General features: G+C 43.6%; 1 protein-coding gene across 3 annotated transcripts in view; it reads right to left on the bottom strand.

The window, feature by feature from the left end:
* Positions 1-25,387, bottom strand: part of LOC125467433 (uncharacterized) — a 52,315-nt gene that overhangs the window by 10,212 nt on the left and 16,716 nt on the right. For all 3 annotated transcript variants that reach the window (XR_009443003.1, XM_048563249.2, XM_048563251.2), the window contains exons 5-13: positions 25,201-25,274; positions 22,593-22,712; positions 19,936-20,101; positions 11,223-11,404; positions 9,659-9,857; positions 9,222-9,426; positions 4,348-4,521; positions 2,646-2,754; positions 205-353 (exon numbers count right to left, since the gene is read on the bottom strand). Coding sequence is in view for 2 of the 3 variants with exons in the window: in XM_048563249.2 (XP_048419206.1) it covers positions 205-353; positions 2,646-2,754; positions 4,348-4,521; positions 9,222-9,426; positions 9,659-9,857; positions 11,223-11,404; positions 19,936-20,101; positions 22,593-22,712; positions 25,201-25,274 (1,378 nt within the window). In the remaining variant the exon portion in view is untranslated. The remainder of the gene's footprint in view (positions 1-204; positions 354-2,645; positions 2,755-4,347; positions 4,522-9,221; positions 9,427-9,658; positions 9,858-11,222; positions 11,405-19,935; positions 20,102-22,592; positions 22,713-25,200; positions 25,275-25,387) is intronic.

A 25,387-nucleotide genomic window follows, 5' to 3' on the forward strand; every position in this document is an offset into this window, starting at 1 on the left:
CTCCCCATCCCCCTCTCTGATGAAGGATCTAGGCCCGAAACGTCAGCTTTTGTGTTCCTGAGATGCTGCTTGGCCTGCTGTGTTCATCCAGCCTCACATTTTATCATCTTGGATTCTCCAGCATCTGCAGTTCCCATTATCTCTCAAGTTGAAGCCCTGTTACTTTAAGCTGAAAATGTACTAAAATCTGCTGTGTAAACTCACGCTTTCTCGAGTATCTCCATCTCTGAAGGTTGTAGCTCAAATCCATCCAAATCAAGGGCTCTCCTGAAGTTACTGTTAGAAATACGCCCACTATTCAGTTTGTCAAAGTCCTTCATATGGTCTCCAATCTTCACTGGCTTTCTGAATGTCTGAACCAACATAACAGGGGTAAGATACAACTTACAATAAGCAATAACTGTCTGTTTCATACCTCACACATCTCAACTATAAACATTGAATCATGCAGTTGTTTCACTAAAAGCATCTTCACATTCCACTGACCTTCTGAAGTGGATTTCAGTAGAGATGGGTCAAATTGGACTTGAAGAGGTCATAAAATAGCCAACCTGATATTTGCCGTCTCTTCATACTGAATTCAGTGCCAACATTCCAAGCCTATTAAATTTCGAAGCTAACTACTGTATTCAGTCGTATGGGATTTTAGCATCGGATTTTTTTAGGTGTTGCACAGAGTGGGGCTGTGTGCTCTTGAGTTTAAAAGACTCAGAGATGACACAATTGAAACGTAGGATCCTGAGGGGACTTGACCAGGTGAATGTTAAAAGGATGTTTCCTCTTTTGGGAGAATCTAGAACTAGGGCTAAATTTAAGAAAAATAAAGAGGCATCCATTTAAGACAAATGAGAAAAAAATCCCTCGGAAGGTTTTGAGTCTTTGGAATTTCCTTCCTCAAAAGGCAATGGATGCAGAATCTTTAAATATTTTTAAGACAGAGGTAGGTAGATTCTTAATTACCAAGGGGATGAAGGATTATCAGGGTTTTTTTTAAGAATGTAGAGTTCAGGTTAAAATCAGATCAGCCATGATCTTACTAAATGTTGGAGCAGATTGAAAGGCTGAGTGAACCAGTCTCGTCCCTTGTTCATATGGGAAGAGATAAATGGCCAAGATGGGAAAAATCAGTTGGACATGACTTTAATCTGATCACAGAGGTCATTCTTCATCTTGTCAACATTCACACTCCATACTTCTGGAATCATTAACTCTTTCCTGGGACAGATATCCTTGAGGGTCAAGGATACCTCAGTGCCTTATATGTCAGTCTGGACAAGTGTCAGGGAGCTGAGTGATCATTATAGCTTTTATTTTAATGCTTGATCGATCCTCAAAGCCTAACTGTAGCAAGTACCTAAAGGTAGCAAGTTGATACTCAGACCAAGAGCACAACCTGTTCCGTGGGGTAGTATCCCTATGATCTTGTGCATCACTTAAGCAGTACAAACTCCTTGCTGGTGCAAAAGTATGAGTACGAATTCTTAGCAGGGAAAGACTTTGATGCTGTTTTCATCCCCTAAGCTATTGTTTCTGTATCTTTGCACAATTTTCTTGGGTAATAGTGTGATGCAGTGAGAGAATTCTATATTTTCACTGGATGGAGGCGGACACTGGTTAGGCCAGTTGTCATCCGTCCCTAATTGCCGTTAAAATGAGAAGCCTTCTTGAACTGCTGTAGTCCATTTGGTACATGTCGCTGTTCAAGATTTCAAACCAGAGACAAGGAGGGTTTCTAAGCCAGGGTGCTGTGATGCCTGATGGGGAATTTGCAGAAAGTGGTGTTCCCAGGCATCTGTTGTGCTTGTCTTTCCAGATGGTAGAAAAATACTGTTGACATAGCCTTTGGGAGTTGCAACAGCTGCAAATGGTGCACACCACTGCATTTGTATAGCACCTTTAACATCGATGGTGATATTTGGACCAGAAGTTTGTGTAGGAGCTAGATTTTAAGGAGCATCCTAAGTATAGTCGGAGGGCTATAAAGGTTTTACAGGAAGGAATTCTTAAATTTTGGATAGATAGATGATGACAAGGCCACTAATGTGTGATGAATATAAGAGGAGAGTGCAACATGCCAGAATTGGAAGAATGCACAGATCTCAGAGCGTTGTGGGGTTGGAAGAGATGACAGAGATTGATCAGGGTAGTGCTGTGGGGATGGATTTGAGAACACAAATGAGAATTTTAAAATCAAGAAGTTGCCAAATTGGAGTCAGAGTAGATCAGTAAGAACAATTGAGTGAGATAACAAGGTGTAGAGCTGGATGAACACAGCAGGCCAAGCAGCATCTTAGGACCAGGAAAGCTGACGTTTCTGATGAAGGATCTGGGCCCGAAACATCAGTTTTCCTGCTCCTAAGATGCTGCTTGGCCTGCTGTGTTCGTCCAGCGGTACACCATGTCATCTCGGATTCTCCAGCATCTGCAGTTCCTATTATCCCAGAACAATTGAGTTAGTCTTATTGCAATTTAGGATACAGGATGCAAAGTTTTGGATGATCTCCAGTCTACATACAGTACCATGTGAAATGCTGGCCAGGAGTGATGTACCATGTATGTGGACAGTGGTGTGTTACAGGTATCAGAATTCTGTATTGTGGCTGAACAGCGATGGTAGTCCGAGAAGACATGCAAAATAATGTCACCTTGGTTTTAATCTTTTCCAAGATGGAGTTAATGTCAGATAAGGTTCCCTGTTGAAGGTTTTTCTTTGACTCATTCAGCTGATGAATCTCATTCATTAGTTTGTTATACCTGTGGAAGAATAAAAGCAAAAGGGTCAATACGTGGAGGGTAAGGTCACCAGAGACCTGCTCGCCCCGTAGCAAGAAAAACAAATGGTCATGACTTAACCTTAGAGTCAGCATGCAACAGGCATGGGGAGAGGTTAAGAGAATATGTTACAACAACCTCAGCTGGTGCAGGAATTGATGCTGTATAGTGTGCAAAGAATTGTGCAGCAAACTAAGCTGCCCAACTTGCAGCGGAAAACGTCCAATTAGCTGGTACAGCAATACAGCCTAACATCCAACCCTTGAGTCCCCAGCTCACCAATGCATACTCTACATAACAATGCAACATCCAATGCACTTGGCTCAACTCAGCAGTGGTCGGTGAGGACTGGGGTGACAGGAAAGAGAAATAGGCACCATTTTGCAAAGGTTGGAGGAGGGGAATCAACCAGGACTGGATCAGAGTCATCAATAACCTTCATCTTAGCCGACGATAATCTCTCCTGTGAGATCTTCCAGACTCTAACCACGCCTTGTGAGCTTTCTTGATCCTCTTTGACTGACTGCAATGACCTCACTGCGATGTAAGGTGATCTTAGCCAAACCATCCTCCTCCCCATGCCCTCCATTGGATGCTCTTGCCTTATCAGAACATCAGTAGCAACTGTGTCCCTTAATTCCCGGCCATTCTTGACTGATTCAGATATGGCTCAATTACAGTCACATTTGACTGGAACATCCACGAGATTGGCAATGGGAAATGAACCAACCTGGATTCCACCTTCTAATTACTACTGTTTCAGCAAGTGTTTATTAAGCAAAGCCAGCAACGGGCTCAGTTATGATGCTTCGCAGCCCCATCTGCACTGCTGAGTCCTACACATGGACTAAATTTTGCCATCCCTCTGGGCTCCCAGCTGGAAAGTGAGCTGGCCGTTAAGATGGTAAGGGGATGTTGTTTAAGGGGTTGGCCTGCCAATCATCCATCCACCAGCATGGTATTTTGCCAGCAGTGGGGATACTGGTGGAGAGATCTCTCAGAAACTAGCATTTTACCAGCGGCAGGTGAGGGTTCAATTGTGTAAAAACCACCAGGCAAATGCAGGTAGCATCTCAGTGGGTTTAGTGTGCAGATCCTCTGTTCGGGCAGTCTTTAGTCAACCAAGGATTCAGAGGGCCAGTGGCAAGGCCTGCCATTATCACATTCATGTTCCAAACCACCCATCTTTTTTTGGCATTCCCTCCCAACGTTGCATGCCCGGACTCCACTTCCCTATCTGGAACTCTGTGACTGCCTTTTCTTCTGGGTGCAGTCCCAGCAGTGGCCACCACTCCTGGTGTTGCTGCTGAGCTCTTAGCCCTCCAATTGGGTCATAGATTATTCGGGATGTGGAGGTAGTCCCAATGCAGCCCATCCTTCCCTACTAACCACTCTGCCCCCAGCCCACCCCAACCACAAAGTGGTGAGAAACAGTTTCAACTGTGAGGACGTACACAGAGTTGTGGTGGTACAACAGCATAACCCAAAGTAATCCATCATGAAGAGGTGGGAGAGAGAAGTGAAAATTGCTCTCTGGCCATGAGAGAGTGCATTTACCCCATCCTATATACTCACATCTTCTCAGGCTTTTCCTGGGGATCCACCTCTTCCAGGAACCTGACAAAGTCAAAACCCAGTTCATCACAGTAAACTTTCTCCAGCAGGGCCATTTCCTCCTCAGTTGCAGGAAGATTGAGCATTGCGAGGCATCGGCGAAACTGGGCCCGAAATACGTGGTTATTGTTATATCTGGAAAATTAACAACGACAAGACTTAGGGGTGGAACTCACCCATCTACACTGTATGCCCAAGATGGGATCAAGCAGAATATGAATTTACTATAAAGTTATCCATATGATATATTAACCAAAAGCAGTAGTTTCACTAGCTATGGGGAGATAGTGACATAGTAGTAATGTTATTGTCTAATAATTCTGAAGGCCCAGCCTAATGGTCCAATGTTATGGTTCGTATCGTATCTTGGCAGCTGGTGGAATTTAAATTCAATTAAAAAGTTTTGAGAGCTTATCACTTGTTTCAGTGGTGACCATGAGAAATGCCAGCAAGTGTTGTAAAAGCCCATCGGGTTCACTAATGTCCTTTAGGAGGGGAAACTGCCACCTTTACCCTGTCTGGCCTAGACAATGGTTCTCACCCTCCAAATGGTTCTGAGTCATGGACTGTCTACAGCAGACACCTCAAGGCATTGGGCAGTATTGCCAACACTGCCTGTGCGCAATCCTGCGAATCTACTGGGAAGAAAGATCCACTAACACCAGTGGTGGATCTCCTTGACCAGGCCAACGTCCCCAGCACTGAGCCGTCTATAGACTCACCCTGGGAGTGGAAGTGAGTTATCCTCATTTGTGAGGGACCGCCAATGATGAAACTCCAGAACCACTGCAATGTGTTTGACTCTTAACTGCTCTCAGTTTCAGGTCAATGAGGGATGGGCAACAAATGCTAGTCACGCCCACATCCCAGGAATTGAAAAGAAACGTTGAATAGCAATTCCTGTTTCTATGTTAGGTTAAAAAAACTATTTCATCTCTTAACTGCCCCACTCCATTTTTAATATGAAATCCACTGCAAGCTGGGAGGGTGGGCAACTTGCAATTGCTTTGAGCCCAGTTCTTTTGCTTAGAAACTAGTTGTCTGCAGTTAGGCAAAATGGGATTGACCATGAATATAAAAACAGTGCAGGTGCCAACTGCTGCTTGGCATTGGCATGAATACCAAGAGGAGGTCAGATCTCAGGTGAAGTTTTCATACCATTACAGAGTCAGGCAACCCTGCCAGAACAGGGACACCTGTTCCTTTCCCACAGAGGGGTGGCTTGACATTGGGCCTTGCTATCAGGAGCCCATTTACTGAGGGTACCACTTGGCTTGTAAGCCTGGGGCAGATTTTGCACAGATGATAGTTGAAGGTTCAATCATGGAAGTTCTCACGATTTGTCAAGGTCTTTCACTGCTGTTCGAGTGGAGTCACTGTTATAATGCAAGAAATGTGGCAGCCAATTGTGCACAGCAAGCTCCCACAATTGGCAATGAAATAGTGACCTGTTCATCAGAGTTTTAGCAATAACAAACACAGAATGCTGGAGAAACTCAGCAGGTCTTAACAGCATCTGTGGGGAGAGAAACAGAGTTCTGAAGAAGAATGGGGTCAGGGTGGGGATAGAGGTGGTAGCCTAGTGGTATTATCACTGGAATGTTAATCCAGAGACCCACATTCAAATCCTGCCATGGTAGATGGTGGAATTCAAATTCAATAAAAACCTGGAATTAAGTCTAATGATAATCAAGTATCATGAAAACCCATCTGGTTTATTAATGTTCTTTTGGAAAGGAATACTATATTTACCTGATTTGGCCTACATGTGATTCCAACATGGTTGACTCTTAACTGCCCTGTGGGCAATTAGGGATGAGCAATAAATGCAGGCTTTTTATTGGATGCCATGCTAGCTTTCTCTAATGAGTTGATGATCAATGATAATCTCTACCTTCGTTGAATTACAATCTGTCTGAGTACCGGAAACAATGCCCAAGTGGCACAAAATGGCATCGTTTGCAGATGGTAGACTACAGAATGGGATGATTCTCGGCAAATGGACCTATCCACAGATAGGGGAAATCAAACTTCCAAAGACTCACATATTGGACATTAACTCTGTTTCTCTCCCCTACATGCTGCCAGACCTGCTGAGTTTCTCCTGCATTCTCTGCGTTTGGTTCAGATTTTCAGTATTTGGCTTTTATTTGAGTGATTTTTTTTAGTGATCTTGGTTTGAGGCCAAATATTCGCATGGAGACCAGGGATAAATCCCAGCCCTTCTTGGAACTGAAGCGGGCTGCAATTTCTTCATGTCACCTGATACAGCAAACTGGAGCTCAGTTTAACCTCTCAAACTAGCCCTCTGACCATGCAGCAGTCCCTCAGGACAGCACTGAAGTGTCAGTAAAGATTTTGTACTCAAGTCTTTGGAGGTGAGCCTCTGAAAGAGAGGCAAGCGTATTATCACAGAGTAAAACCTGCCTGTGCTCAGCAGGTACAGGGAAAATGGAAAAAAAATCTTGCATCAGTGTGTTCTGTGAAAGGGGAGATTAGGGCACAAAAGCTCTTAAGGGACTCTCTCTCAGAATTTGCACCCTGTTAAACATTTATACTTGTTGAGTGAATGAATTGGGAAGCATCCAAATTATCTGGAATCAGGGTGATGGAAGGCGAGAACCGTTACAACATTTAATAGGTATTTACATGAACGTGCCCCACCAAGGCATAGGAACCAGGAGCTGAGAGATGGAATTAGAGTGGATAGGGATGACAGGCATAGAGAGTCACAGAGCTGTTAGGAAGGGACTTCCAAATTTTGACTCATATGATGGGCCGAAAGGCCTCTTTTCATGCTGTTATTCTCTGTGAGTCTATGGAAGTTTGATTTCCCCAATCTGTGGATAGGTCCCTTTGATGAGAATCCTCCCATTGTGTAGTCTACCAGCTGCAAATGATGCCATTTTGTGCCACTTGGGAATTTTTTCCAGTATTGAGACATATTGAAATTCACTTCAACGAAGGTAGATATTATCATTGATCATCAACTCATTAGAGAAAGCCAGCATGGATCTCTAAAAGTTAGATCTTGACTGCTAAGCTGTTTTGAGGAGGTGACTGAAATAATGGACAGTGGAATACCTCTGGATGTTATTCCTACAGATGACCTTGGATAGAATCCCTCCTATGTGACTGCCAGGTAAACTAGAAGCTCATTAAACTAAAGACAAGTCACTCATCTGGCTCAGTAATTGGCTGACTGACAACAGACAGAGAGTAGAGGCAAGAGTCAGGTATTCTAATCGATTAGATGAGGGGCCAGTGGTATCCGACCAGGATCTGTGCTAGAGATTTGATTATCCACCACATCTATCATCAACTTGGAGGATGGGATGGAAATCCCTACACTCAAAGTTGCTACTAACACAAATATACCCTTCTGTGGGAAGCTTAAAATTGCAGAGTGATATTCATAGATGAAGCGAACAGGCAAAACTGTGAAAAACATATTTCAATCTAAGCAAATATAAGGCCATCTGCTTTGGACTGAAGAAGTGTAGAACAGGTAAAATGGAGAAAGATTGGAAGCAGTGGAGGTCCAAAGAGACCTAGGAGTCTGTAAATATCACGTGCAGAAAGTATCAGAAATAATTAAAAATGCTAATAAAATGCTCGACCTTTTATCTTAGGGAGCAGAATAAACTGAGGTAGAAGTTACTTTACAGCTGCACAGACCACAACTGGAGTACAGTGAGCAGTTCTAGCATTCAGGGACATTGACATCTCCAGCTAAAATAGCTTTTGTTTCCATCTCTAATTACCAATGAGAGGGTGATGGTGAGCTCCTTCTTTGAACCATCGCAATTTACTTGGTCTAGGTGCACTCAAGTTGCTGGTCCCATGGGAGTGTCAGCACTCAAGTGACATGGAAAGAACAGCAATATATTTCCAAGTCAGGAGAGTGAGAGGCTTGGAGGGGAACTTGCAGGTGATGTTACCCACGTATCTCCACCCCTTGTCCTTCTAGATGGAAGTGGTTGTGGATTTGGAAGAAGTTGTCTAAGGATTTTTGGTGAATTTCTGCAGTGCATCTTGTAGATGGTACACACTGCTGCTACTGCATGCCGTTGGTGGAGGGAGTAGATGCTTGTGGATGTTGTTCCAATCATTGGGACATGGACTGTGAGAAGTTGTGAATGATATTGACTGTTATCAGTGAACAAACCCAGTTAGAATCATAGAGTTGTACAGCATGAAACAGACTCTTTGGTGCAACAAGTCCATGCCAAACATTATCCCAAACTAAACTCGTACCACCTGCCTGCTCCCGGCCCATGTCACTCCAAACCGTTCCAATTCATGACATGCCAACAAAGCTAACACTAATACTTATCCAAATGTCTTTTCAACATTGTAATTGTATGCACATCAGGAAGCTCATTCCACACATGATCCAATTATGATGGACAGAAGCAGCTGAAGATGGCTGGACCTAGCACTTACTGCAGCGATGCCCTGGAACTGAAATGACTGACCTCCAACAACCAGAACCATTTTCTTATGTGCCAGGTAATGACTCCAACCAGCAGAGTATTCCCCTGATTCCTATTTTGTCAGGAAACACTTCAATATGTAAATAACGGCAGACATGTAGAATTTGCAAATGGCAGTTGATTTGAGGTCACTGGTTAATTTTAAATCACATTCTTGTTAGCCAAAGGTATTAAAGGATTTGGGGGAAAGACAGATTATGTCAGCCATGATTTCATTGATTGACAGAACAGGCCAAGTGGCTAAAAGGTCTCCTGCTGCCATGTTTTCTCAGCCTTTCCTAATTTATGGGTTTGCACTTAGAAGCTTTAATCAAATAAGAAAAATGAAAACCTACATACCTGTCAAAATCCCGAAAGACGGGGTATGTCTCAAGATGCCTGTGCTTGATTCGCTCTTTCAAGCGACAAACTAATGACTTGAATTGAGCCCTCTCTGAGGGATCCAAGATGTCTGCATCCACTGTGCCAACCTTGGGCAACTGGTAGGTCTCCAATGGTGGGACCTTGACATTGGGCTTCTTCTCCAGTTCAGGGATGGTAAACACTGGAAAGAGAGGTGGCATTTATTTAGATAGGGATAAGGCAACTCTCAGTTTGGAGACGGTGTTATGAGAGGTGTCGGCCTCTGACGATCTAAAGTACAGAAATCACCTGCGACATTGCAAAGATAAAATAACAGATTTTCTTGGATAGAGTAATTACCTTTATTAAGGTGTTTCCAGTTATCTCTCTCACTCCTATTCTCCAGGTTAGCGGCTGAGCAAGTGATTCCATACCTGAATCAATGTCTTTGGTGAAGTTAGTCCAGATGACATGGCCAGGCATCTTGGGATCTTCATAACATTGTACCAACGCTCTGAATTGGGCATCGTTTAGTTCAGGGCTGAACCCAATCATACTCAGGGTTCTTCTGAAGATTGGGATAGGAATCCGTCCACTGTGCAAAGTGTCAAAGTCTTCAATGAAATCCACAGTCTGAAAAGGAAATATATTTTAGCTAATCCAGCATGAAGTGGGGTATTGCCCTGTGTGTTTACCCTCTAACACAGACAATCTAAGCATCAGAGTCTAGATGTAACAGGGCTGCTCTGTTGAGTCTTTTTAAATTAATTTTTTGGATGAGGGAGTTGCTGATGACCAAGCATTAATTGCCCATCTCTAATGCGCTTGAGAAGGTCGTGGGGGCTACTTCTTCAACTGCTCTCATCTATTTAGTGTAGGTAGACCCAAAATGCTCTTAGGAAGGGATTTTCAGGATTTTAACCCAGCGACAGTGAAGGAACAGTGATATGTTTCCAAGTCAGGATGTTGAGTGGCTTGGAGGGGATCTTGCAGGTGGTGGTGTTCTCATGTATCTGCTGACCTTGTCCTTGTAGATGGAAATGGTCATGGGTTTGGAAGGTGCTACCTAAGGAGTCTTAGTGAATATCTACAGTGTTTTATTTCAGATGGTACACACTGCTGCTGAGCGTCAGTGATGGAAGGACGCTGTTTATCTGTCTGGTGTGTAGGTATCTCTGGCAAAGGCATCATTTGTTGTCCATCCCTGTTTGCCCTTGAACAGAATGGCTTGCTTGGCCATTTCAGAGAGTCAACCACTTGGCCGTGGGATCTGGAGTCTTGTTGGACCAGACCAGGTAAGAACAGCAGATCTCCTTCCCTAAAGGATATTAGTCGACCAGATGGTTATTTATAACAACCAAGACAGTTTAATGGTCATCATTACTGAGACTAGACTTCAATTCAGGATTTATGAATCAAATTTAAAATCATAGAGTCATACAGCATGAAAACAGACCCTTCGGTCCAAGCAGCCCATGCTGACGATGTTCTCAAACTAAAATGGACCACCACCTGCTGCATGGGGTTCTGAACCCACATCTCCAGAGCAATGCCCTGGGCCTTTTAATGACTGGTCCAGTGACAATATGACTACCCCACTGTTTTTGCACCCCTCAAATGCATATTGAAGATAGTGAATGGAGTGGGATGTTTTGCCCTGGATGGTGTTGATCTTCTTGGGTTTTTCTGGAGCTTACCCCATCAGGCAAGTTGGCAATGTTCCATCACACTCCTGACTAGTACTTTGTTGATGGTGGACAGGCTTTGGGAAATCAGGAGGTGAGTTACTGCTGCAGGATACCCAGCTTCTGATGAGCTCTTGGAGCTAGGCTATTTATGTGGTGAATCCAGTTGAGTTTCTGGTCAACCGGAAAATACAGGATGTGGATGGTGGTTCACCCTCCAACTTGAAGAGAGGTAATGTGGAATGGAGGGGAAAGTCCAATAGGTGAAGTAATTTAAAAATTTAGAAGTGCAAGAAGAAGAGCCAGTTCTCACCCGGACTCTGTTGACCAGAACATGGTGTCGCATCCGGGCAAGCAATTCGCCCACGTTAACAGTGCTGTCATTTGTCTTTGGCTGGGGTAGGAACCCAAGCTGTTGTTCTTCCATCTTCAAAGGTTTCTGTTCTTCTGCTGGTATTTCAGGTTCAAAGGAATCTGCTGTAAATCCGGTATATTCTGGAGATGGGGGAAAACAGAGGCATCAACTCGGGCTGACCCACTTCCACTTTGGCAACTAACAAATTGGTGTTTAAGATCCTTGTCACCCCATTCCCTCCAAAATCACTGTGTTAGCTGCTGAGATTAGACACAGAATTCTGTACCCAAAAAGAGAGAGTTAAACTAAAATCATTTGAAAAACAGTGCGAAGTTTTGTGCCCCCATATGTAACCAGAAGAAAATAATAAATAGGAGCAGTAGTACTCCATTTGGCCCAAGTTATCTCTGCTATTCAATAAGATCATGGCCATGATGGGATTGTTGCTTAATTTCATTTTCCTGGGTACACCCCCGTAGTGATTGGATCGCATCGAGTTTGAGATCTGTGATTGAGGTTGTTAACCTGGGCCATTCAGGGAGCCCTGGCTGACAGATATAAACAGGAGTCTCAGCGAGTTTCCTCACTCTAGGGACTGGATGTGACCTGGCTGGTCAGAGCCTGTGTATTTTGCACATGTAAATAAGGGGTGGCTTGGTGACAGGCTATCTGCCTCCTTGGACTTATTTCAACCCCTAATACCCTTTAATTCCCTTGTCTATCAAAAATCATAGAACTCTTACAGTGTGGAAATGGGCCATTTGGCCCAACATGTCCACACCACCCCTCCAAAGAGCATCCTGCCCAGACCCATTCCCCATGTCCCACCCAAACATTCCTGGGCTCTATCAGCAATTTAGTATGGTCATCCCACCTAGCCTGCACATCCTTGAACTGTGAGAGGAGACCCACACAGACACAGGGAGAAAGTGCAAACTGCACACAGACAGTTGCCTGAGGACGGAATTGAACCTGGATCCCTCGTGCTGTGAGGCTGCAGTGCTAACCACTGAGCCACCGTGCCATTCAGTTCTGAATATATTTAATGACTCAAGTTGATCTCCAAAACTCCAAAAACTAACAACATTCAGAGAATAAAGTGCACCTGATGGCCACCTTAAAAGGGAAACCCCTAAATTTTTTAAATCTGTCTGGTGCTCTAGATTCCCCCATGATGGGAAATGTCTTATCAGCATCTACCGTGTGCTGCTCCCTTAGTCTTACATTTCAATAAGATCAATTCTCATTCTTCTAAACTCCTTGAATATTGTAAAGTTCCTTTAAGTAGTTGCATACTTTCAATTTTACCCACCAGAACCGCTCAATGTTTTTCTCTTTTCACCTTTCCAACCCACCTAATACAGCATGTCTTTTTTCTGGAAAATAAGGAAATGAGTTTTACACCACACCCACGCCCCCCACCCCCACCCCCACCGCCACCTTCCCCCACCCAACCAAGTGAAATCTGCGCAGCATTGACAGCAAATCAAGGTAGGACTTATACACTTAATGGTAAGATCCTGGGGAGTGTTGCTGAACAAAGAGATCTTGGAGTGCAGGTTCAGAATTCCTTGAATGTGGAGTACCAGGTAGACAGGATAATGAAGAAGACATTTGGTATGTTTGCTTTTATTGGTCAGCACATTGAGCATAGGAGTTAGGAGGTCATGTTGCGGCTATACAAGACATTGTTAGGCCACTTTTGGAATACTGCATTCAATTTCTGGTCTCCCTTCTATAGGAAAGATATGAAACTTGAAAAGGTTCAGAAAAGCTTTACAAGAATGTTGCCAGGGTTGGAGCATTTGAGCTAAAGGGAGAGGCTGAATGGGCTGGGGCTACTTTCCCTGCAGTGTCGGAGGCTGAGGGGGTGACCTTATAGAATTTTGTAAAATCATGAGGGGCATAGGTAGGGCAAATAGCCGAGTTCTTTTCCCTGAAGTGGGGGAGCCCAAAGCAGGAGGGTATGGGTTTAAGGTGGATGAGAAAAGACCTAAAAGGGACCTAAGGGGCAACCTTTTCACACAGAAGGTGGTCTGTGTATGGAATGAGCTGCCAGAGGAAGTGGTGGAGGCTGGTAGAATTACAACATTTAAAAGGTATCTGGATGGGTATATGAATAGGAAGGGTTTTGAGGGATAGGGGCCAAATGCTGATAAATGTAACTAGTTTTATATGGGTTATCTGGTCAACATGGACGAGTTCGATCGAACAGTCTGTTTCCACGATGTACAGCTCTATGACTCTCCTGGTATTTTCTGATCAACCTGTTCAGAGATGTTATTATTCACCTCTGGAGCAGGTGGGACTTGTGCTTGGCCTAAGTTTCTCAAGGTAACAAACGGGATGAGTCAAGAATTCCTGATATTCTATGGAAAAGTAGGGAGATGGTCATACAGGGGTGATAGCATCGTGGCAGTAATTGAAAGGCACAGACCTAATGTTCAAGGGTCAGGGGTTTGAGCCCTGGGAATTAAGCAGATCAGCCACGACCTTGCTAAAGATCTTGATGGAGCAGGCCACTTGAGCCTATATTAGAATTTAGGAGCTTAGAAGTACAGCAGCTTATTAATGGTCCATTTGAGCTTCCCACCCTTTTATAAAACCTAAGTGTCCTTTCTTTCCAATCCCCTCGTATCATAGAGCTATAGATTCATTACGGCCACAGGAAGAGGTCATTTCAGCCCTCCAACCCATGCTGTCTTCCTCTGTTGAGTGATATGGTCGGTCCTAAACTCTCACTCTATCATCAGGGCCCCTACACTTTATTTCCCTCAGGTGCCCTTCCAGTTTTTTTTGAAATCATTGATCACTTCCCCTTCCATCTATTCGTATGGCCATTCAGTTCCAGACCACGAACACAAAAACTGTTCTCCCTTATAGCCCCCATGTATCTCCTGTCCAGAACCTTAAATCTATGTCCCCCCCGATCTCATTACTATTGGTTTGTTTTTGTTTTCTTTTTCTACCTGATCTAAATCTGTATTAATCATGTATATCTTAATTACATCTGTGTCAAGCATTTGCCAAATGTTCAAGTTTGTGAACAACTGCAGGTTCTCCAACCTGACCTTGTAACTAAAATCCCTGTTCCTGGAATCTTTCTGGTTGATGCAACATAACCAGGGATTATCGAGGTTCAGCGTAACCTCCCTCCTTTTATAGGAAACGATGGAAATAAATAAAACTTAAAAATAAGAAGAAACATTAAATAACCTAATAGAACTCAATAAATGAAAACTCTGGTCCAGAGAGATTGTTTCTGCCATTTTTACAAAGTTCAGAGAAATGATATCAGAGCATTATCACTTATAATTGATTTATATAATAATGTTTAATTGCAGAGTACTGTTGTATATTGAGCATTATAGCTATGTTTTAGAAAGAATATTGAACTTATGCAGGCCCTTAGCTTGATACCTTTTCAAACATCAATGAAAAGACATTGAGACATGTTTTTAAAACATGTTTTCCTGGAAATCATATGACTTATGGTCATTGCTGGTATTGGTTGCTTGAACTCACTTCAGAAAAAAAAAACTTGTGACTGGGTTTTATGGCTATCCACTGTCTTTGTCGACTTGGAGTTTCTGTTTTGGAGGAACACCTGCTAAGAAAAAGCTGCTCAGCTTTGGTCCTTTATTTGTGAAGTATCTTTGTGAAGAATTCAGTGTGTAACATGATTGTTCATCTGGGAGAGAATGATTGAAAGAACTTCTCATTATCATATTTCTGAAGCAAGCTATGTCTGCCAAGATCCCAGAGGCAACCTCATGTGATTAGTGCCTTGACAGCATATGTAAGACCATCAGATCAAGTAACTTCAAAAGTATTCCGTACTCTATCATTATTGACTTAAAGGATAACCACCCTTGAGCAGAATGTGTTTTTTCTTTCATAGTCATACAACACAGAATCAGACCCTTTATCAGACCATTATCCCAAACTAAACTAGTCCCACCTGCCTATGCTTGGCCCATATCCCTCCACAAAGTTCTTACTCAGGTACTTATCCAAATTTACGTCAAATGGTGTACCTGTACCCATATCTGTTACAGCCTTGCAATTTCATACATGAACCACTCTCTGTAAAATGTTGCCCCCACATTTTTTTTATATCTCTCTCCTCTCACCTTAAAAATTTGTCCCCTTGTCTTGGAATCCCCAACTCTAGGGAAAAGATACTTGCCTATACCTATCTTACCTATACCCATGATGATTTTGTAAACCTCTACAAGGCCACCCCTCCACCTCCTAAGCTCCAGTGAAAAAAGTCCCAGCCAACGCTCTATTCCCAGCAACATTCTGGTAAATCTTTTCTGAACCATCTCTAGCTTAATAATGTCCTTCCTATAACAAGGCGACCAGAACTGAACACAGTACTCTAGAAGATGCCTCACCAACATCCTGTACACCTCATTATGACATCCCAACTCATACACTCAAAGGTCTGAGCAATGAAAGCAAGTGTGCTAAACACCTTAACCACTCTGTATACATGTGATGCAAATTTCAAAGAATTAAGTACTTGAATCCCTCGGTCTATCTGTTCTACAACACTACCCAAGGTCTACCTTTTAACTGTGTATGTCCTGCCCTTGTTTGTTTTACCAAAATGCAATACCTCGCATTTATCAAAATTGAACTCCACCTGCCATTCCTCAGCCCAACTGATCAAGATCTCTTCATAATCTTAGATAACCTTCTTCAGTGTCCACTATACCACCAATTTTAGTGTCAGCCGCAAATTTACGAACCAAGCTTTCTATATTCTCATCTGAATCATTTATATAAATGACCCAACACTGATTCCTGAGTAACACTGCTGGTAACAGGCCACCAGTCCGACAAACAGAGTGAATCTCTCTGGAAAGAAAGCTGATTCTCCGTCTTGAAGTGTGTGTGTGTGTGTGTGTGTGTGTGTGTGTGTGTGTCCTCAGTTATTTAAAAGGGTTAAATTTATATTTACGTATTACAAATAGTGTATATTAACTAGTTCTGCATTTTCATGAAATAGGCTTTGTTTTATAATAAACTGATCATTTTGAGTTCATTAAAGAAATGTGGTTGTTGGCTTCTTCGTTGGCCATATATAACAAAGTGTGGAGCTGGATGAACACAACAGGCCAAGCAGCATCTTAGGAGCACAAAAGCTTACATTTCGGACCTAGACCCTTCGTCAGAAAAAGGGGGATGGGGAGAGGGGGAGGCGGATCGAAGATGGGTAGAGGAGAAGAAGGGTGGAGAGGAGACAGACAAGTTAAAGAGGCGGGGATGGAGCCTACAGAGGTGAGTATAGGTGGGGAGGTCAGGAGGGGATAGGTCAGTCCGGGGAGGACGGACAGGTCAAGGGGGTGGGATGAGGTTAGTAGGTAGGTTAGTAGGAGATGTGGCTTGAGGTAGTTTGAGGGGATAGGTGAGAGGAAGAACAGGTAAGGGAAGCGGGGACGAGCTGGGCTGGTTTTGGGATGCACTGGGGGGGGGGAGATTTTGAACCTTGTGAAATCCACATTGATACCATTGGGCTGCAGGGTTCGCAAGCGGAATATGAGTTGCTGTTCCTGCAACCTTCAGGTGGCATCGTTGTGGCACTGCAGGAGGCCCAGGGTGGTCATGTCATCTAAGGAATGTGAGGGGGAGTTGAAATGATTCGCGACTGGGCGGTGCAGTTGTTTATTGCGAACCCATCGTAGGTGTTCTGCAAAGTGGTCCCCAAGCCTCTACTTAAGATTTGGGCAAAACATGTTTAATTTAAGAGATGAAGCCAGTACAGATGAGTGTAGATAGGGAGTTGGGATGGGAGTTGGTCAGTGAGGAGGGAGGGGGCGGGTAGCTGGGATGGAAGATGGACAGGTTAAGGAGGTGGGGATGAGGCTAGTAGCTAAGAAGTAGGGGTGGAGGTTGGTCAGTGAGGTGGGAGAAAAGATGGACAGGTCAAGGAGGTGGGGATGAGATGGGAAGCTGGCTTTGGGATGCCCCCAGCCTCACCCCAAGACCAGCACCCCTCGTCCCTGCCCCCTTGACCTGTCCATCCTTTCTCCCACCTATCCGCACCTCCCACCTTGCTGACCAACCCCCACCCATACTTCCTACCTACTAGCTTCATCCCCACCTTCTCGACCTGTCTATCTTCCCTCTCACCTACCCGCCCTCCCTCCTCACTCACCATCCCCATTCCAACTCCATACTGACACTCACCTTTACTGGCTTCATCCCCGCCTCCTTGACCTGTCCATCTTCTCTCCACATATCTGCTTCACTATCCACCTTCTATCATCGCCTCCCCCTCGCTCTATTTATTTCAGAACCCCTTTCCCCTCCTGCATTTCTGAAGAAGGGTCTAGACCCGAAACGTCAGCTTTTCTGCTCCTCTGATGCTGCTTGGCCTGCTGTGTTCATCCAGCTCCACACCTCGTTGTCTCAGACTCCAGCATTGGCAGTTCCTGCTATCTCTCATTTTTATATTAATGTTGTGACTGATGGAACAATGAGACAAGAAAAAGACAGCACACCCCTCCCATTTTGGTTGTAACAATAGACAGTGCACAAAGTACTCTTCAATTGAGGAACTGTAAAAAGAACAATCAATGCACCAGGGTTTGATTTCTAAAGCGATAAAGTTGCAAAACAAAGGCATTTTGCTAAATCTACGTCCAATCTTCATTGTATCTTGATGTGCTAAGTACAGCTCCGGTCACCAGAGGGCTGTAGGGGCAGAGTCCTTGTATATATTTAAGGCTGAGGTAGATAGAATTTGATCAGTTGGGAAATCAAGGGTTATTTTGAAAGGGCAGGAAAGTGGACATGACCAATGTTGGATCAGCCACGATCCTATTGAAAGACAGAGCAGGCTTGAGGGCCCTGTTCCTATTTCTTAGAATGTAGATTTGGATTTAATTGTCATGTGATCTCAAGTACAGGCACACAGTGAAAAGTGTATAATGTTACCACGCATGGTGCCATCTTAGATTCCAAGGTTCCTAGATACTAAAAGCACAAAGTAGCGACAGAAACAAAGTTAAACAATATCTTCATAGAGTAAGTACAAAAATAACAAAATAAGGTAATAGTTACCATTAAAGTCTTTCTTAATTTAAACCAGCAAATAAAGGAATTAAGTTAAAAGTTCAACATTCTCTTATATGAAGTTATTGAGGCTTAAAGGGTGAAAAAAAAGTCAACATGATGAGACCAACAACTTGGAGTTCATGCTTATCTTGAATGAATGAATAAATGAAAGACTGGGTTTCCCAATGCTTCGAAAGAAAGGGATTGAAGTCTTTAAAATTACTAAATATTCTGACATTATAGGAACAGACACTGTGTTTCCATCAGTGGGAAAGAGCAAGACCAATGTTAGTCACCAGGAAATCAAGAAGAAAAAAAGTGTTGAGAAGGGTGGAATTCAGCTCAACAGGGAGTAGCTGAAGGCAATAGCAGATATTCCTAAAGGGAGGCTGGATAAGCATCTAAGGAGGAAGGGAAAAGCTGGTTGTGGTGATAGATTTAATTGAGGAAGGATAGTGGAGGTTCATTGGAGCATACATCAGCAAGCTCAACCGGCCTGTTTCCTGTTGTGTGTTTCATCCGTGATTCTCTGAAACAAAGCAATGCATTTAGCAATCTGGACGTTTTCACACAAAATCTGCAGGCCCATCTCTGCAAAAGGCTGAAAATCAATGGTCCCTTCAAACTCTACATTTGCACAAAACACCACAGTGTCTGATTGATGTGCCAACGTATAATGTCTGCTTCCGCACACTACTGTGCATATGGGCCTCAGAAGTCTGTGCAGCAGCAGGAAAACTTGGAAGGAACGTCACTGAGAAAGGTTCATTGACTGAGAGTTTGAGACCAAGTCTGACAACAGTTTGATGGCTAAGGGCTATCGAGCAGAGATGTATATATAGAGTTGAGGTCCAGATTAGCCATGGTCCAATAGATTGGAGGAATAGCCTCAAGGGGCCTACTCCTACCCCATTGTCCCTTGAACCCAAAATGGATTTTGTTTAATCAGAAGAGATTTGCTTATGGAAAAGAAGCTGGTACTTTCAGATAAAACCCTTGCAGGGTGGTGTCACCTACTAGTGTCAATCTGGCTGAAGTGCAACTGAGGGCTAATGGAATAATCCATAAACTCTATATATACATCTCTGCTCAATAGCCCTTAGCCATCAAACTCTCATATATATATAGCTCCGAATGCAAAGTGCATTGAAAGATGCAAGTTGCTGCAGCAGTGTGGGCTCCTTGGGGATGCTGGTCAATGGGAATGGACCAGACTGGTGCTACAGCATGGGTTTTGATCCCTATTCTGACTGGTGTTGATTCAAAGATGGGTCCAGTGATGTGCAGGTCAGGTAAATTGGCCATGCTAAATTGCCCACAGAGTCCAGGGATATGCAGATTAGGTGGATTAGCCATGGGAAATGCAGGGTGAAGGGGATAGGGTGAGGGAATTGGTGAGGCTCAATGGGCCAAATGGCCTCTTTCTGCATTGTAGGGATTCTATGATTCGGGACCAGCCTCCTCACCCTATCCATGACGAAGGTGGCAGCACGAAGAGTTGGACCTGCCTTTAGCTCAAGACTGATGCACCCGTTAGCAAACTACTTTCCTCAAGCTCCATGCTAAGCGGTAAAATACTGGAAGAAAATTGAGAATCTCCTACCTTCGTCAATGGCCTGGCTAAATGCAACATAGTTTACATCTCCACTGGTTGGATCTTCAAATTTCCTGCACAGTAGGTTGAAGTCTGTCGGCAGCACACTCAGCCCCAGGTAATCCAGCCCCCTCTCAAACTGTGACCTAGTTAGGAGTCTTCTGTATGTAACCTTCTGTTGAATTGAATACAACCATGTAGGAATTAGTGAGGCCCAATATGGTGCAATGTTAACCATTTGGGTCAGGCTTCTGGGTATGATGGAGGGGAGTGGACTTTTGATTCATTCACAGGGCATCGGGCATCGCTAGCTGGGTCAGCATTACTTGCCCAGCTCTAATTGTCCTGAGTGAATTTAAGAGTCGACAATGTTGCTGTAGGTCTGGAGTGATATGTAGGCCAGACCAGATAAGGATGGCAGATTTCCCTTCCTAAAGAATATTGGTGAGTCAGATGGGTTTATCTGACAATTGACAATGGTTTCACAGTCATTCTTAGGCCATCAATTCCAGATCTTATGAAATTCAAATTCTTCTACTTAAAGACGTATAAATATTGCATTGCTGACCTTACGTTGCCTTTATCAATCCTTTACAATTCTAGCTTTAATGAGACTGGAATTAGATCACAGACTAACCCAATGTAATGAGCTAACCGACAGCTTTTATGATGCTGCAAGCCCTCTCATTGTTGAGGTTCCCTGAACTCTGAATGATCCAGCAACTGCACTCAGCCAAGACCTTGCAGGTGGGTGAGTTTATACCTGCCCCCTGGATTTCTTGTACGTGCCTGAGAAATCCGCTTCAGCCAGCACCATGAGACTATAAAATTTAGGAGAAGAATTAGTCCATTCAGCCCATTGTGTGTGTTTCACCATTCCATCATGGCTGATAGTCTTCTCAATTCCATTCTCCTACCTCTCCCTATAATCCTTAATCCATTTACAAATCAAGAACCTGTCTATCTCTGTCTTAAATGAGTTGGCTCCACATCTCTCTACAGCAATGAATTCCACAAATTCTCTACCCTCTGGCTTTAAAAAATTCCTTCACATCTCAGTTCTAAAGAGTCGCTCCTTTACTCTGAGGTTGTGCCCTCAGGCCCTGGTCTCTCTTACTAGTGGATACATCGTCTCCAAGTCCACTCCATCCAGGTCTCTCAGTATTCTGTAAGTTCCGATCAAATCGCTACTCATCCTTCTAAAATCCATTGAGTACTCAACTGCTCTTCATATGACAATCCCTTCATTCCCAAGATTGTTCTTGTAAATTTCCTCTGCTCCCCTCCCTCCAACATTAGCACATGCTTCCTTAGTTATGGGTCCGAAACTGCTCTCAAGATTCCAAATGTGATCTAACCAGAGCATTATACAGCCTCAGTAGTACACCTCTACTGTTGAATTCTAGCCCTCTTAAAATGAATGCTAACATTGCATTTGCCTTCCCAATTGCTAATTGAACCGATGTGTTAGGAAGGCAAATGCAATGTTAGTATGGCCTTCCCTGGAAGTCTTTCGTTCCCTTCCATGTAGCCCCAGAGGCCCCCATTACGACCTCCCCATGTATCTCCGTCTCCAATCCTCTTCAATGTCCAGATTATCCACCTCTCTCCAAATGCCCCAACACCTTCACCTAACAATTCCAAAGGCATAGATATGTTAAAATCCAGGTCTACATTTCAGGCCTTCAGTTGAATGTGGAAATGAGACTGGAGGAATGGAGGGGGTGGGGGTGTCCAATATTGTAACAATTCTGAAAAAGGGCAAACAAGCCAATGTTTGTAAGTGGAGGAAATTTCAAGCTTTGAGACAAAGCAGGAGGCGATGGCCTAATGGTATTATCACTGCATGGTTATTCCGGGGACCTGGGTTTGAATCCTGCCACGGCAGATGGTGCAATTTGAGTTTGATTAAAAATATCTGGAATTAACAGGCTGACGATGACAATGAATCAATTGTCGGGAAAAACCCAACTGGTTCATTAATGTCCTTTAGGGAAGGAAACTGCCATCCTTGCCTGGTCTGACCTACATGTGACTCCAGGCACACAGAAATGTGGTTGACTCTAAACTGCTCTCCGAGCAATTAGGGATGCGTAATAAATGCTGCCGTAGCCAGTGATGTCCCTAATCCCATGAACGAATTTTAAATAAAGATTAAATTACCATGAAGCTACATAAGGAGGAAATGGTTTACAGTGTTCAGCACTGGTAACAGACATATGGGAATACTGTCCAAATGTGAGGCAATGGAGGAGTAAACAAGCAAATGGTTTTAGATTCATAATCCAGTAAAACCTAGTTCATTGGCAATGAAATAGCCACAAATAGTAGCTGTCATCCCATGAGGTACAGGCTATGAAAGCAAATTATAACAAGTAATGTTATTCAAAGCTCATTTGGAACATTCTGATTATAGATTATTGGAAATTGAAAGTTATGAAGGATATATTGCATGATGCCTCTGGAGTGAAGGGGCTTAATAATGATGCAGATTTGGATAAATGTTTTAGTTATACTATCTGTAGCTCAGGAAGTTAATGGGTGATTGGGGCATTTGATATAAAGAGGGATTGATAGAGTAGTTACAGAATCTTGACCAATTGCTAGGGAAATTCATATCTTTGAAAGCTCTGAAAGTGTTTTCAAGTGAAGAGATGTGCCCTCACCTTATCAAAATCTTTGAAGAATGGAGTAACCAAGAGTTGCCGCTTCTTCACTTGCTGAGAAAGTTCTTTGAGCACCTGAGCCAGCCGTTTCTCTTCTTTGTCTGTTAGATTTTCTCCAAGCTATGGGGGAAAAGGAACAATATGTGCTAGTGAACCTTAATCCTCGATCTTTATAAATCATCAGTTAGACTTAAGCAAATATGTTGTGTCTCGAAATTTGGGCACCATTACATGGGAAGGACTTCAAGCCTTAAAGAGAACAGAGGAGATGACCACCAGAGGTGGGGGCTTTATGGAGAAACTAGAGAAGCTGGGATCGGCTGTTTTAGATCAGAAAAAGTGAAGGGGAGATTGAATAGATTGAATTAGCAGGGGATTTGTTGGTAGAGATAAGGGAAACTTTTCCAGCCAGTAACCAGTGGGAACAAGCTTAAAATAATTAGTAAAATGCCAGTAGTGCAAACAGAGAATACAGCTGAAGAGAAGCAAGAAAGGCCGGATCCAGCAGGAAAATGTCTTTATGTTGTGGCTTGTGATCCTAGACGATCTGAGAGGTGGTGCAATGGCTCAGTGTTAGCACTGCTGCCTCACAGCACCAGGAACCCAGGTTTGATCCCACCTACAGACGACTGTCTACGTGGAGTTTGCACATTCTCCCTGTGTCTGCGTCGGTTTCCTCCGGGTGCTCCAGTATCCTCCCATAATCCAAAGATGTGCAGGCTAGGTGGATCGGCCATGCTGAATTACCCATAATGTTCACAGATATGTAAATTAGGTGGTTTATAGGGGGATGGGCCGGGGTGGGATGCTCTGAGGGTCGGTGTGAACTTGTTGTTCCGAAGGGCCTGTTTCCACACTGGAGGGATTCTACAAAGATCCAAAAGCTTCCTCTACCCTGACCAATTAAAGCTGTTTTTTTATGCTCTTTGACCCCAATGCTCTTCTGGTCTTTCCACCTCCTTTTTTTTTCTTTGCCCCACATCCCAACAGACATGTAATCTCTCTAAAACCTCCCCCCTGCTGTGACCCCCTCTGCTGTCTGCCAGTGGTCATCCAGCACAGGCTTTCCCACTCAACAACCAATCAGAATTTCATTCTGACTGCATACCAGCCAGAAACAGAATTAAAGAAATCATGAAAAGAATTTGGCATTAAACTCAGCCTCAGTGTCCTCTACCCCTACCCCGCCACTAAATATTGGGGTCGACATCTCCATCACAGTCATTATTCACTCACATTCCCATGAATATTAACTCTTTGTAAAGATGGGCCATTTTGAAATTTAACTTGAATTTTATTTGAATGTCTTTTCTAAATAAAGCTTCACGAAGGCAAATTCCCAACTGGTGGCGTAATCTTCAACTATTTATATGCAAAACATCCTTCAAACCGTAAAGGAAGCATGGCTATCAAGTTTGTGAGCTGGCATACTACAGCGTCAGGACACTGAAAGGACTCTTCCTCCCATCCCCACTGTAAAACACAAACCTACACCATTTACAAATTGGATTACATGCGCATAAATATCGTGTTATAGGCCATGATTTTATCAGTCCATTGAAAACAAGTTGACAGGCAGGAGGGGTAATAAAATGGCAACATCGGGTATCAGGACAGGAGCACAATGTCTTTGCACTGCCTATGACATATCCATTGGCGGGATCAGCAGTGGCTCATTCTCCCACTGGTCGGAGGTGTGGGACTGACCAATTCATCCCTGTAACAGGTCTGTTGGCTGCTTTGTTACACAATGCTGGGATTTTACTGACTTCGTTCTTCCACACTTCGTGAGGTTAGTCCATGAGGTGCATTGAGGCAAATTTCCAGGGCTGTTGTGGGGTGGAAGGGAGATGTGGTGAGGGGATCTCAAATCCCAGAGCTTTCATAAAAACCAAAAGAACTGCGGAAGTTGTAAATCAGAAACAAAAACTGAAATTGCTGGAGAAGCTCAGCAGGTCTGGCAGCATCAGTGGAGAGAAATCAGAGGTAACTTTTTGGGTCCAGAGACCCTTCCCCAGAGGTTTTGTGCCTCATTGAAGTGCCTCCTCAATGGCAGTAACCCCTCCAATGTTGGTATTGGAAGGCTTTTTCTGCCTAGTGTCCCCAGTTTAAAACATGGAGGCATTCTCTACTTCTTCCTGTAGTTGAGCTATTAACAATGAGGCAGACCACGTTCGGTAACTGGACAGGCAGTCCACTGTGACCTCTAAAGGGACCTGTGGCATGTCAATAACCCACAGAGACCTAATGGTGTAGAATGAGGCCATTCATCCCACCACCCTTCCCTGCTGTGCACCAATGTGGTGCAGTTGGGACAATAACCACACTACCTCTTCACTGAACCCATTAGGTTTCACTCGGAAATGTCATGTTAATCTAACACTCCTTCACTCTTCAGGAATTAATTAACTCTGTGGGTACTTAAAGCAGTGAAACAAGTCTGGCTCATGAAACAGACATGATGAGTTCTGAGAGCGCAGCTTCAGAATGCACAAGAGACGATTGGGCAGGCAGAGTCACAATATTGTATATACATAATGTGGAGTCATTACAGGCAAAATGTCTCAAAGGATAGTTACACATGCAACAGAGATGTTTGAAAGCTCACCTGGAATAGAGTGCCTCTTGGTGGCCTGCATACCTCTGCTGTGGGATATTTTTCCAGGTGAGGAACGTTATATGCTGAGGAAAGAAATTTTAAAAAAAATATCACTTTGACAGTGCCACACGCAGAAATGAACAAAAAAATCTATTCAGGTACATTTAACTCCGAAGGTGGTTACAATGTTCTTGTT

Source organism: Stegostoma tigrinum, chromosome 37 (genome assembly GCF_030684315.1).
Source record: "Stegostoma tigrinum isolate sSteTig4 chromosome 37, sSteTig4.hap1, whole genome shotgun sequence".
In the NCBI taxonomy this organism is placed as follows: Eukaryota; Metazoa; Chordata; class Chondrichthyes; order Orectolobiformes; family Stegostomatidae; genus Stegostoma; species Stegostoma tigrinum.